This window comes from Lepisma saccharinum, chromosome 12, assembly GCF_977018435.1.
Source record: "Lepisma saccharinum chromosome 12, izLepSacc3.1, whole genome shotgun sequence".
Taxonomy (NCBI): domain Eukaryota; kingdom Metazoa; phylum Arthropoda; class Insecta; order Zygentoma; family Lepismatidae; genus Lepisma; species Lepisma saccharinum.
In genome coordinates this window covers 50,330,067-50,349,064 of record NC_139240.1, presented here as the reverse complement: position 1 = coordinate 50,349,064, position 18,998 = coordinate 50,330,067, and the positions used below count along the sequence as shown (strand labels likewise).

At 37.0% G+C, this 18,998-nt stretch overlaps 1 protein-coding gene across 2 annotated transcripts in view; it reads right to left on the bottom strand.

Moving 5' to 3' along the window:
• Positions 1-18,998, bottom strand: part of LOC145996054 (glyceraldehyde-3-phosphate dehydrogenase-like) — a 54,396-nt gene that overhangs the window by 15,963 nt on the left and 19,435 nt on the right. The window contains exons 1-4 of one of the 2 annotated variants that reach the window (XM_083132268.1): positions 8,305-8,448; positions 6,883-6,995; positions 5,356-5,479; positions 2,037-2,152 (exon numbers count right to left, since the gene is read on the bottom strand). In XM_083132268.1, coding sequence (XP_082988394.1) covers positions 2,037-2,152; positions 5,356-5,479; positions 6,883-6,960 — 318 coding nt within the window. In that variant the 5' untranslated portion in view covers positions 6,961-6,995; positions 8,305-8,448. Of the gene's footprint in view, positions 1-2,036; positions 2,153-5,355; positions 5,480-6,882; positions 6,996-8,304; positions 8,449-18,998 lie in introns of those variants that run through there. The other variant, XM_083132269.1, reaches the window with a different exon arrangement.

The window sequence follows — 18,998 nt, the reverse complement described above, 5'->3', positions numbered from 1 at the left end:
CCTTACGACGGTGGGTGACCACCAGTCCCATATGCTGCCTGAAATCTCAGGAGAAAAGTTATGCTTCCCCCCCAAGGATATTCAAACCAGCACACATCCTGTAGCCTCTCACGCCTTAGACCACACAGCCACGAATGTTGAAATACAAATAAAACCTACCAATACATGATACAAGGAAACCTGATGGATTATGTGACCAACATGGCAGTCATTTTTAAGTCCACAGGGGCGCAGTGGTACTGTCGCCGCCTTGTAATCAAGTGATCCCAGGTTTGATACCTGGTGGAGGCACATAGTGGTTCGAATCCTACTTTAAACTGTAGGTCCAGACTCAATTAGCCTTACTGTGCATAAATTGGACTTAAAAAACCAACTCAATCAATTTTTAAGTCCACCATCTTGGTTTAAACTTATTTTTCTTAAATGAAAAGGTGGGCACGTGACATCAAAATAGGCTAGAATTTCTAGCGAAACACATTGATAGGTTTCATTTAGGATCAAAGTTACACAAATATGAAGCATATCAATAGGTTTCTCTTGAGATTCTAGCCATTTTCATGTCACATGATCACCTTTGCATTTATGAAAAGACAAATCCATGTTTGCCACATATTCCATCTGGTTTCTTCTTTCCCTGTATCATTAGTGTTTCACCATACCATCTGTATGTGTTTGAAATAGGTGTTTCAACACTTATAGACCACCCTGTATTAATTAAAAATACCACCTGCGAGGCATCGCACATTAAGATTGATGCATTCTTGCACTCTACTCGCAACACTTTCCATACTGTAAAGTAACAGTCTGACACTGCATTAATTGAATTTGATAAGGATGTTGACTTACATCTGCATACAACGATATCTGCTTTGATATCAAGAAACCCCGTTGATAAAGTAGCAGAGGATAGTGCATGTGTAGTTCAGATCCTGTTGTATCTCTTTAGAGAGCTTTCAGACCAAAGTGACAAACAATATGAGCCCCTTCAATCTTAAGGGCAGGAGAAACACTTTGTGTCCAGACAGATGTGAGGACCCTAAACTACTGCTCCTCCACCAACTTTTCCCTGTGGTGAGCTGGAGAAAAAGGTCTGTATAGTCGCAGGAGGAGAAAACTTAGCATTACACATACACGAGTATTATGTTACTTGTTCTCTTGGGAATACTATCAATGTGTTTTAGTATCCAATGGCATAGTAAAATACACAAATGGAAAGAGGACACGTTGAAGATTTGGTTTGACATAGTGTGACTATTTTAATGGAAAATCGTCACAATAGAAAAAAGTCGAATAGCTGTAACTTGTAGCATTCTTTCTCCATAAGGAATGCATGGGTATCTGAAAATTCTTAATATTTTTGAAACATCATGTCAAGCTGAATAACCAACTTGAAAAATCACTTCCACTTTCAACATGGGGAGAAATTGATACTCCTGTACAGTCAGGTTTGTTTTTAGTAGCAGTGCCCATTCAGACGATATTTAAATAAAGACACGCCTGGTGCAAAACTCACTCTTCACCTTAAAATAATTCAGTGAACAGTGAAAAGCAATAGATCGAAGCGACACAATGCAATCTATTGAGAAAACTGACCGTCTGAGTCACACACAAGTGACATGTGCAGCAACAGTTGTATCACACTGGCCCAAAAGATTGCAATTATTTATGTACCTGACAAATGCCACTTCAGTCTGAAGGCTCCCTTAGTAGTACAAAAGAAAATCAATCTCAGTTACAACTTAAATTACAAACTGCAACTCCTATCTATATCTACAATATTAGTACGGATCCAACACATTATATATCTTTATCTTATCCACAGAGGCAGGTATTAATGGAGATTAATTTTACTACTCGTGTTTTATACTCCTTGTGGATTGATTTGATTGAAATTGCTGAAAATATAATTCTCTGGCAATAGATGCATTTACCCATGTGAACACTATGATCCACCACAGTGGATTAATTTCAATAACTTTAAATAAATAATGTATAGAAATACGTACATAAATTTAGCAAATAAGAAGAGTACTTACACCAGCTTTGTCCAATGTTGTGAATACTCCAGTGGATTCAACAACAATAGCCGCACCAACTTTTCCCCATGGAATGTTCTTTGGGTCCCTTTCAGCAAAAACGTGGATCTTATTTCCTATAAAGGAAGATTGTAAAAATCTCATTTTGCTGGTTGTGTTTATGTGAATATCTTTTTAACCCCTTCCCTGTGTTCGGCGTAATATTACACCTTTGGTCACTATAGCTTATTCTGTGTTTGGCGTAATATTACGCCTGCGAACATCTCTGACTGAAGTAACCTGTGTTGAATGGAATAATACGTTTTTTGTTGGTGAAACATGTGTTTTGCTATTGAAGAAACAATTACCTTTTATGTAGTCATGATTTTCAGTGCCGACAAAGAAGAAAAAGTAGAAGAAGTAGTTCAGATGAAAGTAAACTGTTTTTGTGTTATGCTGACAATGCAAACGTGAGTTTGATTGTGTGCCGCGTTTAGTCAGTTGCTTTATGTACATTTTTTTGGTGTTGTATTATTTGAACTGTTAGTGATTTATTTTTGGGTTTCTTTGAGTTTGAGAGTTTCTAATAGTATTGTCAAACAGGATTGCGAAATATTTTTTGCCTTCATCCCTATTGAAGATATTGCAATGAAACTTGGGGCAGACGAATTACATATATACCATAGTATTTTTCAAGGTAGATTATAATCGGGTGCCTATATCCAGATGGCCCCAAAGTTACCAAAAGGGATTTTTTGGAGGGAAATTTCCTGAATTATCCCCGATTAGTAATTAATAGTATTGTCAAACAGGATTGCAAAATATTTTTTCCCTCATACATTTGAAGATATTGCAATGAAACTTTGCGGACGCATTACGTATAGACCATAGTATAATTCAAGGTAGATTATGATCGGGTACCTATATCCAGGGTCAGCCCAGAGGGCCCCAAAGTTACCAAAAGGGATTTTTTGGAGGGAAATTTCCTGAATTATCCCCGATCTTCCTTTCCTCATACTTTATGTACACATGTGTGTGGTACTATTTGAAAGCCTGTTCTATTCTGCAGAGAAAGACATATGAACCATGATACTCTGATGAATTGTGCTGAAGCAGTAGCTACTTAAAAATAGCACTATCCAACTAAGAAAAAAAAAATATACACAGAATGGGAAACAATTTTGTCAGAATATTTCACAGGGAAGGGGTTAATGCTCATATGGAAATACTTTTTGTTGTTATCAGTTATAAATGTCCAAGAATCTTAAGAAAAAAGAGGTAAGAGAAGGGAAAGGAGAAAGAGGGAGGGGAAAAGAACACAATCAGGGCAAAAGTTGCATGAAAATGGATATGGAAGGAACATAACAGTATGACACCAGGCACAAAATAAACACTATGCCTTGTAGGGATTTGAATGCAATGTCTTGCAAATTTAACACAAACTAAAGTAACAATGAACAACAAAGTTGAAAATAATAAAAGGCATAATTGCAAAAATCATCCCGAATAATTAGCAAGATTGATCCGATTAAAATCAAACGGAAATCAAATTTTTTGGAGAAACGAAAAAGTTTGGGACAGTGGTTTCTTTCGTACAAGGGATGATATACTTTTTTTTAACATCACGATGGATTCGATAAAGTTAACCATTGTTACTTCTTGTAACAACCAGAACCACAGATAATTATACAGAAAAAATTAACTGGTACAATAAAAACTAAAAGCAACAGCTGTCAAAAAACACTCACTGTGCACAAAAACAAATTGCATGCATCATGTAACGAGAGGTATGACATGCTGGAACTTTGACATACTTTTACACTATCTTATAAATAAAATTTATCTTTTTTTATCTTATAAAAATAATTTATAAAATAAAATAGCAAAGCTTTCAACACATTGAAACATTCCGCTAAAATTGCTAACATGAGAAAAATATTCTAGCAACAATTGACAATATGATAGATTATAAGGTGCATTCAGCAATTTAAAAAAAGGGGGAGTTTAATTCTGGGCAAGGATAGTTATAGATTTTATGAGCAATAACTTAGAACACACAAAAAAGCCATTAAAACAAAATGTATTACGAAAGGCAGGATGAACAATACGCGAAAGGACAAACAAAATAATAGTATTGTTGTTTCATTTAAGATTAACCCATCCGCTTACCTAGTCATCGAATCGACGGGTTCCCGATTTTCATCATGTAGTTTCTTTTTCATTCAATAGATGACAGAGGTTCTATGATCTTTCGATTCTATGACGTGTATGTTTGTGCAGCTAAGTTTTTCATACCATTTCAAGCGTGTTTTGTTCAGTAATTTCTCATTTCATTTGTTACGTCTTGCAAACATGTTGCGTAAGAAGATTCTGCGATTGAAAAGTTGCTTTTCGATAGCGATGAAGACGAAAATGTGGATTTTGGAAGTGGAGATGAACATGGGGGTGAAATTGAAGAATGTAGTGAAAGTGAGGAAGAAGTGGCTGCGACAGGAAAAAAATAAAAGGTTGAGGAATGGAAATGGAATGCAAAGATGTGTGATCAAAATTATTAGGAGAGTTTCTAATTATCTTTCAAGTAAACTGCATATGTGCATACTTATTACTTACTATACTTCCACTTCAATATATAAAATTTTTACGTAAATTGCTTGGATAGTTTTCACAATACTTGACATCTTGTCTTGCTGTGCAACCTTCACGGGAGATAGCCGAATTTAAATGGTATTTCATGGCAAAAAATTCGGCATTTAAATGGTATGCAGATGGGTTAACAAGAGCCAGAGGGATCTCCTGAATGCATGCGTCAATTGTGGGAAAAAGGACAGCTTGCTCTGCGACAACATTAATGAGCATTTCTACATTCTAATTTCTTCATATAGAAGAAATATTTTTTTTAGACTAGAGCACTCAACTACGTTTATATTACATTTCTTGGATCTGAAGTGCAAGAAAGGAATAATTATTTTCCCACAATTGACGCATGCGTCACTTCAGATCCAAGAAATGTAATATAAGCTTAGCTGAGCGCTCTAGTCTAAAATACTTCTATATGAAGAAATTAGAATGTAGAAATGCTCATTAATGTCGTCGCAGAGCAAGCTGTCCTTTTTCCCACAATTGCTGCATGCATTCAGGAGACCCCTCTGACAATAGCAGGGCAAAACAACACAAGCGCTGGGGGGATGATAGAACATATATTACAACTGGTCAAATTAAAATATTTTCCCTAAAATTCATACCAAGAATATTATAAAATAATTTACAAAAACTAAACCTTCATTAAATCAAGAATTTATGGTTGTGTTAAACATACAACTACAGCATCTACTATATTTACCATTAACAACAAGGAAGCCGTCTTCTGCCTTCACTTCACCCTTGAACTTTCCGTGGGTGGAATCATACTTAAACATGTAGACCATGTAATCCAAAGCAATGAAGGGGTCATTAACAGCAACAACCTGCAGATGAAAAATGATGTTAGTACTAATGCATTCACTTGTTCTTTCAGTACATACATATGAGTGGATTACATAACTTCTATCTGTTGAATTAGAATCATTACAGGTTGATCACAAGAGTTTGCTCTAAGCCTAGTTAACATATAGGTGGACTGAGACTGTCTACAATTCAAGTGGTTTGTGTGGTATTTGCAATAATTAGATGAAAGAACTATAAAATGGCCATGGCCAGAACTGGGGTACCCTCAATTACCAATCAACATTGTCAGTTCCTTGACCAGAGATTTCTTTCCCAAAATCTTACAAATCTTGAGTTTAACTATGAAGATTCTATTGTAAAAACCTTAAACTTTGTGTTTTCATGGATTGTATCTGGGTGCAAACCTGCAGAAAGATGCATCTTTTTGTGTCTGCTCATTCAATTGAAAGGTACGACTGCTGAAGTGAAATGTATAGGGTGGTCCCAAAAAAGATAACCAAATAATTTTAGTTGTTTTGGTTACCTTTTTTGGGGCCACCCTATATTACATAAACCTGTGAAAACTCAAACTGAAAAGATGTTTTGTCTGGAAGTATCACCCATGCCAGGAGTTCCTTGACAACTTCCTCCCCTTACCCCCACCCAGAATACCAATAAACTGAAAGCAGGTAAAGATGGCATAACTACTTTAAAAAGGGAGCTCCTGTAAACCACCCCCTACATACACAAAAATCTTGAGACACATGGAAAGGTTAACAAAAGAGACTCATATCATAGGCGTAAGCATTTGCCACACAAAATTTTCAGTTTTCTGGTATCGGAGGAGCAAACAGTAATATTTGCGATTTTGCAAATGTCACGGTTATTTAGAAAATAAAACTGAATGCCATATTTGTGAGATGGAAAACATTTCAAAGTCTGCCCCCCTCCCCTCACAAAGTTAAGCTCCATCAAAATTAGGCACCCAGTTACACCCATGTTCAGGCTGAACACAAAAATAATAACCAATTTCACTGGCATACAGTCAAGCACAATCTCTGTGTTAATATTTTAATCTATCTATTTATGGAAAAGTGTACATTTAATAGTACCTCAATTTCCATGATAATATACAACCATTTCCATTCTCTCTGTTGGGTATTACAATTAAAAAAAATATGAAACTAAACTCTGCACAACAAAATTTTGAGAACTAAAACTTGACAACCTGCTTTACTTCAAGTTATGCATAATCAGCATGTTCAGTTTATACACAATGTTAATACTGGTGACCAAAAAATTTAACAGATTTAGTTTTGGCAGATAAATAAAAATTCAAATCAATTCTTAATTTCAAAACCATAATAGTTTACAAAAGTATCTCACTCAATATACTGTGAGAAAAATGAGCTTTACAAAATTACCACAACATAATGGCACTTACCTTGGCACCCTTTTCCAGGGCTGCTCTTAATACCAATCGACCAATACGGCCAAATCCATTGATTCCAACATTTGCCATGTTGAGTTACTAGGTATACTCCTTCAGCAATTAATCTGTAAAAGAATGATTTATTTTTTGAAACTTGCTCATATTTCATAGACTAGTAATGCACTTAAATATTCACACATTAATTTATATTCTGTAAACTGTAGCCTTCGTTCATTTGGTGTCTGCACCACTTTCCGGAGTGGTGCATGCTAATGAAATGAACATTTGAAGCAGCAGACAGGCATCTGTTGAATCTTCTGAATGCAGCTATCAGTCTGCTTGCTTGAACGTCATTTCCTTGCACCAGCCTGACACCGGTATACACCTGCACTACACCGAGTGTCAAACGTGTAGCAAACTACACAGGGTTATTTTCATCAGGTCTTATGATTCTTCACTGCATGGTAATTTATTTTACAAAACATACACGTTCTCTTGTAAGACATTTCTATCTTCTTGCACTGCTTGCTAGGTTAGACATTTAGGATTCACATCCATCTCTAAAATAATAATGTTACAAATTTTCATAGTGGTTAGGCTCTGGTTTAGGTGAAGCGAACTGCTCTCTATAAAAATACACTTTTTACATTTTCATGTTATGATTTAAGGTTAGTGAGTGATGTAACTTCCAAAAACACTGACAACGTGTGAAATGTAATAGCATAAGCACATAAAAATTAAAAAAGGTAGTGAAATAGCCTTACCATTTGGTGACAGTAGTAGTGGCAAATATTAAATCTTATCCGAGTCTAATAGGTACTGGGCCAGATTTGACTGAATGATTTCGAGAATCCAACTGAGAATTCGACACTGACAAAAACGACACGCATTCACAATTGCTACACTAAAATACACCTTTCAAATCTGAAGGCGGACATTAGCTATCTCAATATCTTAAGTTTTTACCCTTGCACTGACCTTCCTTAAAATTTCCTACGTTACCGGTTTAAATGTCGTAGAATACAAAAAATATGACGAAACAAACCTTTCACACATTTCACAAAATATATAATCCAAAGACATATTTCAGAGTGTTGCGTCTGTGATTATAGGTACACCGAAAAAATATTAAATCTTTACGTAAAATACCACTTAGATTTATAACGAATATTTTCAATTTAATTACGTCCCAAAGTAGCAGAATACTGGTATTGCCACATCACAGTGTAATCGAAAACAATTTGTACACTGTGTGAAAACATAATTTTCTTTGAAATTGCAGAATCTAGAGTACAATGAGCGAGTGGAAATATTTCGATACATGTTAATGGATAAGATACTATTTTTGCAACTTTGTAAACAAGTATAACTGGTAAATGGTACGAAACGGTACATCACGAAAATGAAAGGATTCCAGAAAGTTTTCCTACTAACCTGAATAAACCGGCGAAGCTGAGGCAGAGTTCTTCCTGTTTCGACGGCTTCCCTTGGGACAGTGGGCCGTGTCATTTGAAGGGCATACGGAACATCCAATCGATGTCACGTGATAGAGGCTTGCGCCGTCTGCGTTTACGTCAGACGAGCGTGCACACGGAGCCGCTTGTCTATGCCACTGAAAACTTCGGCGATAAGGGCATGGTCAGCCGGTGAAGGGGGTATTACATGGCATGGCTCCTTTGCAATTTCAGTCGTTAATCTTTTAAATTGCTTTTCTGCCTCTTTACGCTCTTTAACAACGTTCTGCTACTATGGGAAATAAATTACAAATATTCAATTTAAATATAAATAGTCTATTTTGCGATGAATGGTAGGGCCTGAACCTGCAGTCCAGAATGCCAATGATTTGTTTTCTTATATACATGGTTGTTAAAGGGGTAACAGTTCGTTATATCGGATATTTTGTGTTTTGCATGGTTCGTACTTACCAATTGTGTATTGTGTATTGTATCAAGGTGCCATTATGCTTTTTACACGAAAACAAATACAATTTTTCACACAGAGAGTAGTTTTTGTAATTCCTTTTTCAGGACTGGATCTGCAGTTACGAGGGGGTATTGTAAAGTTTTGACAATCACCCTGTTCTAAACGAGCTAGGATTGGTGTTTTATATTGAGGGACTTAGGACTTCTCTACATAGTAACCATCCTTAGCCACACATTTCTCCCATCGTTTCTTGACCTTCCGAAGGCTCTCGTTGTAGTACTCCCTGGATTGCGACGAAAACCATTGCTCAACCTCCATAATGACGTCATCTGTGGCGTCAAATCGCCAACCCCGCAACGGTTTTTCATTTCAGGGAATAAGAAAAAGTCACTTGGTGCGAGATCGGGAGAATAGGGTGGATGCGGCAAGATTTCATAGCCACATTACCTTTCCTTCTCGATCGCAACTTGCGAAGAGTGAGAGGGTTCATTATCGGCCAGAGACGAACGCCTTTCGTGAGCATGCCGCGCCGTTTTTCTTTCAGAGCACCTCGTAACTTGTCCAGAAGTGTGTAGTAGTAGTCGCCAGTGATCGTCTGACCCTTCGCAAGGTAGTCTGTGAATACGACCCCGCGACAATCCCAGAAAACTTAGAGCATGACCTTAACTGCCGACTTCTGCACCTTTGCCTTCTTGGGGATGGGGGGGGGGGAGTGCTTCCACTCCTTGCTCATGGTTTTGGTTTCTGGATCGTACTGATAGACCCAGACGACGAAAGAAATCATCTTCATCCTGCTCCAAAAGGGTCAACATCCGCCTCGAAAGTTCGCACCGTGTGTGTTTTTGAAAAGGAGTCAGCAAGCGTGGAACCCAGTGTGCAGACACCTTGTCATGTGCAATTCTTCGTGAATTATTTTTGACACGCTACCATAACTAAGCCCCGTTTCGTTCATTATTGTTTGGATGGTTGCACGTCCATCTTCCAGGATAAGACACTCCACTTTCTTCACATTGACAGCGTCGTCTGTGCATGATGGTTTCCCACTTCTTGGCTCGTCTGTCAGTGACATGTGGCCAGTTTGGAAATTCCTTTTCCACCTCACAATAGTCTTATATGATGGGCAATCATCACCATAGACAGCTTTCATTTCATCATGGATCTGCCGGGCATTATTCCCCTTCAAATGCAGGAACTTTATCACGCTTCGGGCTTCAATTTTATCCATCTCACACTTTCCTCTTAACACATACGATTTCTAAAAAAAAAAAAAAAAAAAAAAACACAATCACTTGGTTTTTGCACCATTAGCTAAATAGGGTTTATTAAGTTTACTGACAAAAATTCACGCTTATAGCTAAAAAGCTTCATGGTGATTGTCAAAACTTTACGATACCCCCTCGTAAAAGGGAATTGCGTATCACCATGTGTGAAATATATAATTTTATGTTTACCTTCATTTTTCAGAGGGGCGCCCATGATTACAAGGCGACGATATCAATACGACGCCCTGGAAGCAGATATGTCAATCGTCCCGGAATCTGAAAATCAGTGGCGTCTCGTCCCTTGGGGCTTCCGGGGCTTAGCCCCTAAAGAAAAACGGACGTATTGACGTAATTATCAATCACCATAACGCATAACTATCACACAGTCTTTTAAAAGGCGATTTTTACCCACGTAAATTCATCGTCTCCTGCAATGGATACGACAGCGCTCCTAGCGGCATTGATGTCAATTATCGGTGTCCGGGGCACGTTGCAAAGGAAGGCGTGGCCTACACCCATCTGCGCTACAGTGAAGGTCACTTGCTAGCAGAAAGAGAAGGGGAGAGGGCAATGGATTTGAGTGCTGATTCGGGGCTACTTCCGTGGCGTCGCGTTCGATCTCGCGTGTTGTACTGTAGTGTTGTGGTGGCTTTCATTCGCTATGTTTGAGTGAGTTTGGCAGGGTTGATGTTCGAACACAAATTGATGAAGGACATAGGCGGTCAATTACAAGACACAATGAATTTGTCCGGAAAAATAGGCATATATTAAATAGAATTATCGATTGCTTAAAATTCTGTGGTCGACATGAACTTGCTCTACGAGGACATAATGAAAGAGAACAATCTTTAAACAGAGACATCTTCCCAGATTTATTATCCCTTCATAGAAGAGGGAAAACCAAAGAGGGAATTTCGTGTTCTTTATTGTAGTGAAGAGTTGAAAAACATAAACTCTATCAGTAGATTGCATTCATTTTTTATTTAAAATTATTTAGAGGGTACCTTTTCAGAGACAGTAAAAATGACAAACATAGTTTTAATAACTCCAGTGGCAACAGCTGAATCTGAACGATGTTTCAGCACATTGAAGCGTATATTAAAACCTGCTTAAGAAATGCAATGGGACAAGATAGACCAAATGCCTTGGCACTTGCTTACAATAGAGAAAGAATACATTTCAAACATAGAGGGCTTCAACGAAAAAGTAATAACAAAATTTGCTGAGCAGAAGAACAGGAGTCAACGTTCGTAGAAAGGTATGTTTCACAACAATACCTAGCCTCCCCGATGGCGCAGTGGTAGCGTCGTTGCCTTGTAATCAAGCGGTCCCGGGTTCGATACCCGGTGGAGGCACATAGTGGTTCGGCGGATCCCACTTTAAACTGAAGGTCCAGTCACGATTAGCCTTACTGTGCACAAAGTGGACTTAAAACACCAAATCAACCAACCACAACAATACCTGTTTCTTTTGTAATCATGTGAATTGTCATTATATTTTAAATTCTTTAAAAATATTATTCCAGTTTTGTAGTTTAGAAGAAGATAAATACCCGTTTTTATGTAATTCATGTAATTTGTCATTACATTTTAAATTCTTTCAAAAATGTAAGTCCAGTTTTGTAGTCTAGAAGAAAAAATACCTATTTTTTGTAATTCATTTGAATTGTCATTATATTTTAAATTCTTTAAAAAATAAGCCCCGGCCAAATTTAAGGCCACGAGACGCCACTGCTGAAAATTAAAATCACAATTGATTTTCTCTCTTTTTATCAAGGCCAAGCACCGGCAAAGCATAACGAATTTTCGAAACGAGAAGCTACAGTTCTATTTAAAAATAACAATAAAATAAAAATCACCATTTTCTCTTTTCCCATGATTCCCAAGTGAGTATGCAAATTGAGTTCAGAAAGAGCTTTCAGCACACACTCGTTCTGAATATACTGTAAATTGATTTCCTGAAATATATTGTACAAAAACGCAGTTTTGAAGGTTTGCCTTGAAGTGGGAAGAACGGAAGTTCTACTTTTCGTTGTAAATATTCAGGTTCTGCAAGGTTAAAAAATTGTGGTAAGGTTTTGAAACAGATCGCTAACGTCTTTAGAAACACGCGGTGGGCATATCAACCTTCCCTCTCTTGTTCCGGCATGACACTCATGCAAGTGACTAGGCCCCATCGATGGCGTAGTGGTAATGTCATCGCCTTGTAATCAAGGGGTCCCGGGTTCGTTACTCGGTGCAAAAACATTGCATAGTGGGATCCCACTTTAAACTGTAGGTCCAGTCCAGATTAGACTATCTGTGCATAAAGTGGACTTAAATCAACAACATGTCATGCAAATGACTGAGAATAATTTGTACTTGTTTTAGTTAGTGATGGTATTTCTGTAATTATTATAATTACTGTATAAATGCATCTATATAAACCAAAAAACAATGATGCAAAATTAAGTTTATTTTTAGTTTTAGTAGAATTGTACGGCACGGGCAAGAAGTTAAGGCAGTTAATACAGACAGTTGCGGAGGAACGTTTTTCATTTGGGGGTTACAAAAATTCAACCTACCATATATATAGTGTATACTTCACACATATATATACCTAGGTAAAATGTGGGGCATGGGAAATTCCATTTTAGACGCGAATATCGAGTTCTTAATGCAAAATTTGCCTAAAAATGTTCATTTTTGAAGATTTGAAAAGTTCACCTTGTCATAATATTGCTGGTTCATTGTGTAAAGAATTGCATTATTGTCCTTAATTTCCTTGACAAGGAATGGCCCAATATACAAGTTGAACAATTTATGAATCTGGCTGTTAATTTTGGAACTAACTTGCCTATTTTTTATCATAACCAAATCTCCTGTTTGAAGTTTGATCGAGTTCAATGCATTCTTAATCTTCCTACTTCTTCTAGATTGTCTAGTCCTGATTTCTGCTAAAAACAATTTGCGTTTCCATGGCAATGATTTAATTTGTTCTGGCCAGCTGATTTCTTCAAATATTGAGTCCTTCATATCTTCATGTAAGAAAAGTTCACTAGGACATAATCCGGTAACTGAAGAGCATGAATGATTTAATAACTGAATAATAGAATTTATTCTTGGATACCAACTGGTGTGATTATCATTGCAGAATAATCGCAGTAATCTAACAATCTCCTTATTGTACCTCTCAATAGGATTAGATTTCGGATTGTATGTAGTGGTAGTAATATGCCTAATTTTTCTAGAATTCATGTAGGCTTTCCACTCATTTGATGTAAATTGGCTTCCACAATCTGATAATAATACATTACATACAGGGTAATGTTTAAAATATTGTTCTTCAAAACGATTGATAATTTCCCTGGCAGTTGCTTTTCTTAACGGATAAATCATAACAAACTTTGACATAACGTCTACAATTGTGAGGAGGTATTCATATGTACGTGATCTTGGTAATTTTTCCGATTAAATCAATAGAGAGGAAATCGTGAGGTTGGTGAGAATCGACGTGATATTCATCTCTCCGCAACGGCCGACCTACAATCTTTGTTCGTGCACTTTCTAAGCAATCTTTCAGGTAATTTCTAATTGATTTTCTCATGTACGGCCAAAAATATGCCCTTCTACAAGCTGCTGAAACCTTCTGATAACCAAAATGTCCATTTAAATCATGCATTTTGTGCAATACCAAAGGTATAAGCTCACGTGGCACTACAAGTTTACAAATTTCATCTGAATTTTGTTTATAAAAAAGAATTTTGTTGTGAAGAAGATACTTTGAAAAAGTTTTATCAGTTGTACTATCTTCCAGGTGAGAAATTACATTATTGCATTTTTCATCTGCTCGTTGAGCTTTTAACCAAATAAAAGAAGTATCATCTTGTGAATCTTCCACAATTACTTGATTGATATATAATTTATCATCAAGTGCAGAATAAGTAGTACAAGGCGGAAATCTGCTCAACGTATCAACAATATTATTCGAAACTCCTGGGACATGATATAACGTGAAATCAAAACACTGCAGTTTGAGAGCCCATCTCGTGAGACGAGAATTAAGTGATTGTGCAGTTTTAAGCCAAGACAACGACTTATGATCTGAATATAAGTTGAAATCAGTTCCTTTAAGATATATAGCAAATTTCTCCAGAGCAAATAATATAGCTAAACATTCCAATTCGTGTGTACTATATGTAATCTCTGCTCCTCTAAGAGCACGACTGCCATATTGTATGACACGAATTTCATCATTTTCAACTTGCCAAAGTACACAACCCAATCCTTTCTGGCTTGCATCAACGGAAACACAAAACCTCAACTCAAAGTCGGGTTGACTCAATGCTGGTGCTGAAATTAGAGCATTCTTTAATAACAAGAAAGCTTCTTGACACTGAGGTGTCCAATAAAATGGCACATTCTTGCGTAAAAGATGATATAATGGACTAGCGATATCTGAAAATCCTTGTATAAAACGATTCCTCCAATTTGCCAGTCCTAAAAATTTGCGAAGTGACTTTTTGTTTTGAGGAACAGGAAACTGTAGAATAGCTGAGTCTTTATCATGATCGACCTTAATCTCAGAACCAGACACCACATGACCCAAAAACTTAATTTCCGTTTGGAAAAATTTGCATTTGGCAAATTTTATGGACATGTTCGTCTTCTGCAATGTCTGTAGAACATAATCAAGATGTTCAAAATGTTTCTCTATTGTTGGGCTAAATATTAAAATGTCATCCACATATATCATCAGAAATGAATGAGTCTCTGGTCCAAACACCTTATTCATTCTTTCAACAAAAACAGAAACAGCTGATTTTATACCAAATGGCAAGTAACAAAACACGTGCTGTCGTCCTCGATACGAAAAAGCTGTGTACTTATATGAGTCGGGCGTAAGTGGTATTTGAAAATATCCACAGGAGAGATCAATCGAAGAAAAATACCTTGCACCCTTAAAATGTTGAAGTAGCTCGTTTATCGGTTCAACATGGGTAAGTGGTGAAATTACATGTTGGTTTAGGGGACGAAAATCCACCACTGGACGCCACTCACCATTAGATTTTGGGACGATATGTACTGGGTTCAAATAAGGTGAAGACATCTCTTTAATTATTCCCCAGGCTTTCCATTTTTCTAGTTCCTTTTCTAACGCTGCTCTTTTGGCGAACGGTACTGGATATATAGGTGCCTTAATTGGTTCCTTTGTGTCTAGTTCAATTTGATAAGGTTCTACGAATGCAGATCGGGGTCGATCAGAAAACAAACTATGATATTCTATTATTAGATTCTCAAGCTGAGACTGCTGCTCCGTGTTGAGTGCTTCACACGACCGCACCTTCGTTGTGATCTGATCTAGAGAAACGACAAGTAAATTTTCTACTTCTTTGACTATAGTAACTTCCTGCATCTGACAGGAATCCCTATCAGTTGTGCTTTTGCTAGAATTTAATGGCTGAACCAATTCGGAACCAGTAGACGCCATCAAACTAATTTCGTTTCTTCTAAAATCGAGTACAGCTTTGTATTGCCTTAAAAATGGTATTCCGAGAATTAATTCAGCATGCAGTTGCTTCAATACAAACATCTCCAAAGAAAAAACTTCCGAGTTAATTGAAATACTTATAATCTTCCGACCAGCAACACGAAACTTCTGATGTCCTGCAAACGGCAATAACTTAAGTTGATCCACTGTATCCAGTTTGACACTCGGAATAATTGATTTTATACTGCACCATAATTCATAACCGACTAAATTACACTGGCTTCCACTGTCGATGACACACCGTATGGTAATACCGCAAACTGTTCTTGTGATCAGAGGTTGATCAGTAATAGGAGTAGGTATACCAGTATCATTTAAAATCCAAGTAGGTTCATCTTCGTACCAATCTAATTGAAAAAATATTGAAAGTGGATAACAATGATCAACTTCAGATAAAAGGGAATTACTTAATACAGCATACTGACAAGTTGTGCCTATATTATCACTACGATATGATTTAGCCGGACCCTCCATTATGTTAGTGCGAGCAAACTGGTCCACGTTCACCCGCGACGTTCGTTTAATGTTGCTTCAGGGGCAGAAGAAATGAACTGTTTACAAGAAGTTTCTCTTGGATCGAAAGATGGAGCATTTTCATTTAATGGAGTATTCGCCACTGCAGTTGCATTGCAACTGTTTCCCGTTGACAACTGAGAAGACGAATATCCGCAATTGGCACATACACTGCATGGTTGGAATGAGTGGAAATTATTGTTAGAGAACTGAGAGTTAGGACGCAGTGTAAATTGCTGTTGTTCTTGCTCGTTTCTGGCATTAAAACTGTTGCGCATAAATCTACCATTACTGTTGAAGTATCGTGAGCTTTGTGGACTTCTATTTTGCCGGAAATTTTGAGTTCCTGCACCATTACGTCTGTAACGATTATATGGTCTGTTAGTTAGGTTAGATTTCCCAAAATTATTATTTCTATTAAATATCATCGTCTTTTGGCTGGAGTTTGATTGTTGGTTTTCAGCAACAAACGGAACATCTGTACGTGGAATCTTAATTCTTTTATTTTCATCGCTAGAAGAAACAAAATGAACACTACCATTAGGTGTTACGTTACGTCTTGAACCTTGATTTCCATTAGGTTCATCATCGTTCACAAACGATGAACTTTTAGCAACACTTTGAACTCTCAGTTTTGCCCTTGCACTATTATTGTCTGTACCACTTTTCGAATTATTCCCATCATGTCGGAAATTTTTTTCACGTACATTATCATGAACATTAAAACTCTTGTTTGATCTTGAATTCACTAAATCCAACCTCTTTAGTAACGCAATTACATCATCCATTTTAACTAATCTAGCAGCTAATATTGTTTGTGCAATAGATGTGGGCAACTGATTGATTAAAATATCAATAACTTCTGCATCATTCGGACGATCAACTAAATTATAATATGCTGAATGCGTACGAATAGCAAAAACTTCCATACTACTCGTCGATTTAGGATCATATTTACGACTTCTAAGTTCAGATAATTGAGCCTGAGTTAACGAATAAGACGTGTAGTGATTCAGAAATTCGTCAACAAACTGTTTGTACGATGTAAACGAATCGACATGAGTATTATACCAAACTTCTGCAGGTCCTTGAAAACAATTAGTAATACATTCAAGCCTTTGCATGTCAGGAACTTGCAGTAAGTCTAAGTAGGACGTTAAAGTTTTAATAAACTTACGTGGGCTTGATTTTTCAGGATCTCCAGAATATTTAGGAAGAACAGTAAGTTCATTCAATCTTACCAACCGTCGAGGTTCTTGAGTAAGCGAACGCATGCAATTGTCAGGATAATCACATCGATGATTCTGCGGATTTGCTGACTTTTGGTTTACTTGCCTCTTTCTTTCCTGACCAGAACCATCAGAATATAAACAACGGGTTGATTGACATAACTTGTTAGTATTACTAGTTCTCACTCGATTATTTCTAGAACGTTTGTGTCTTTGTGAAGCAATGCGATTGTGTTCATCATCAGAAACATCACACGCTGAAGAATCAGATGATTTCGGAGAGGTTAGGTTCCGTGCAGGAATACCAGGTTGACAGTTACTATTCACATGAGAACTGTAAACTTGTACAGGATTACTTGATTCAACATTAGTCGAAATATTAGATGTTAACTTAGTAATATTTTCCTCACATGCTTCCACGCGCTTAGTTATTTCATCCTTGCTCACAACGGCTTCAAGTCTTTGAACTTGCCGAGACAATCCTGAAACATTGTTCTGGCATTCTGTAATCTGATCATTCAAGCCAGCAAGTTTATCAGAATTCTCTGTACAAGTAGTGTTTACTTCCTCGATTTTCTCTGTTAGTCCTTGCACTTCTCTTTCCATTTCCTGATGTAATGAACGTGTTGCTAATTTGCAGGACTCTGCAACTTCAGCTAATTCCTTTCGTAACGATGTACTCAATTCGTGGAAGTCAAGCTTGAGTAGTTGCTGTGAATTTTGAATTTCCTGTTGAGATTCCCTGATTTTTGTAAACTCAAGCTGTTGAGACTCTTGAGTTTGCCTCATTTTTGTAAACTCAAGCTCTTGAGTTTGCCTCATAGAATCTTGAGTTTCCCTAATTTTTGTAAATTCCATCTGTTGTGACTCGCTGATTTTTCTTAACTCTGCCAGCAGATCAAACATTTGAAAAGGAACATTACTTTGCCTCGTTGACGTCTCTGCCAACACAGAAGGACGAATGTCAATTTCTTGAACATTTTCTTGACTTCTTTTCCATTGCACAAAAGCTTCAATACTGAACGGATCATAAGATGGATCACAATCTCTACAGAAATAATTTTCATTTAACTGGTATAATTCCCAATACTTATCGGACAAACCCAAACGTTCTAAATGATACCAATGGCCACAATTTTCACAAGCTACCAACCTTTCCTTGTCGGCATCTTTGCAGCACTTCACCATATTCATGGCACCATTCTTATTTTGTGATTCATCAGGTTCATCACCACAATTGATAGATCTAGCTGTAAGACTTGTTTTGGATCTCAGATTATAAGGATTACTTGACGCGTACATAATATAAATTTATGTACAAACTAGATTCACGAGAACAATGGTGTAAGTTAACACGCAAAACACATCACTCAAGATCGTGCTGATAATGTTCCACAATACTGGACCACCAATTATACTGTGACGTTCACAAGTCAATTATTTGCACGATCACAACTAAAACGCGAAGGTGAAGATACAACTTCTATAGGTCTATATATTAGTGAAATAACTGAGCAATATGCAGTTCACTATTACCTATATTTCCATTTTTGTCAGACACACTACTACATACTGACTATTGATTCTCGTTGCTATAGCAACGTTAGAATTATAAATATCTCGTTTATACAGCGTAGAGTGCAATGAATAACATAAAACATAATTAACGTTG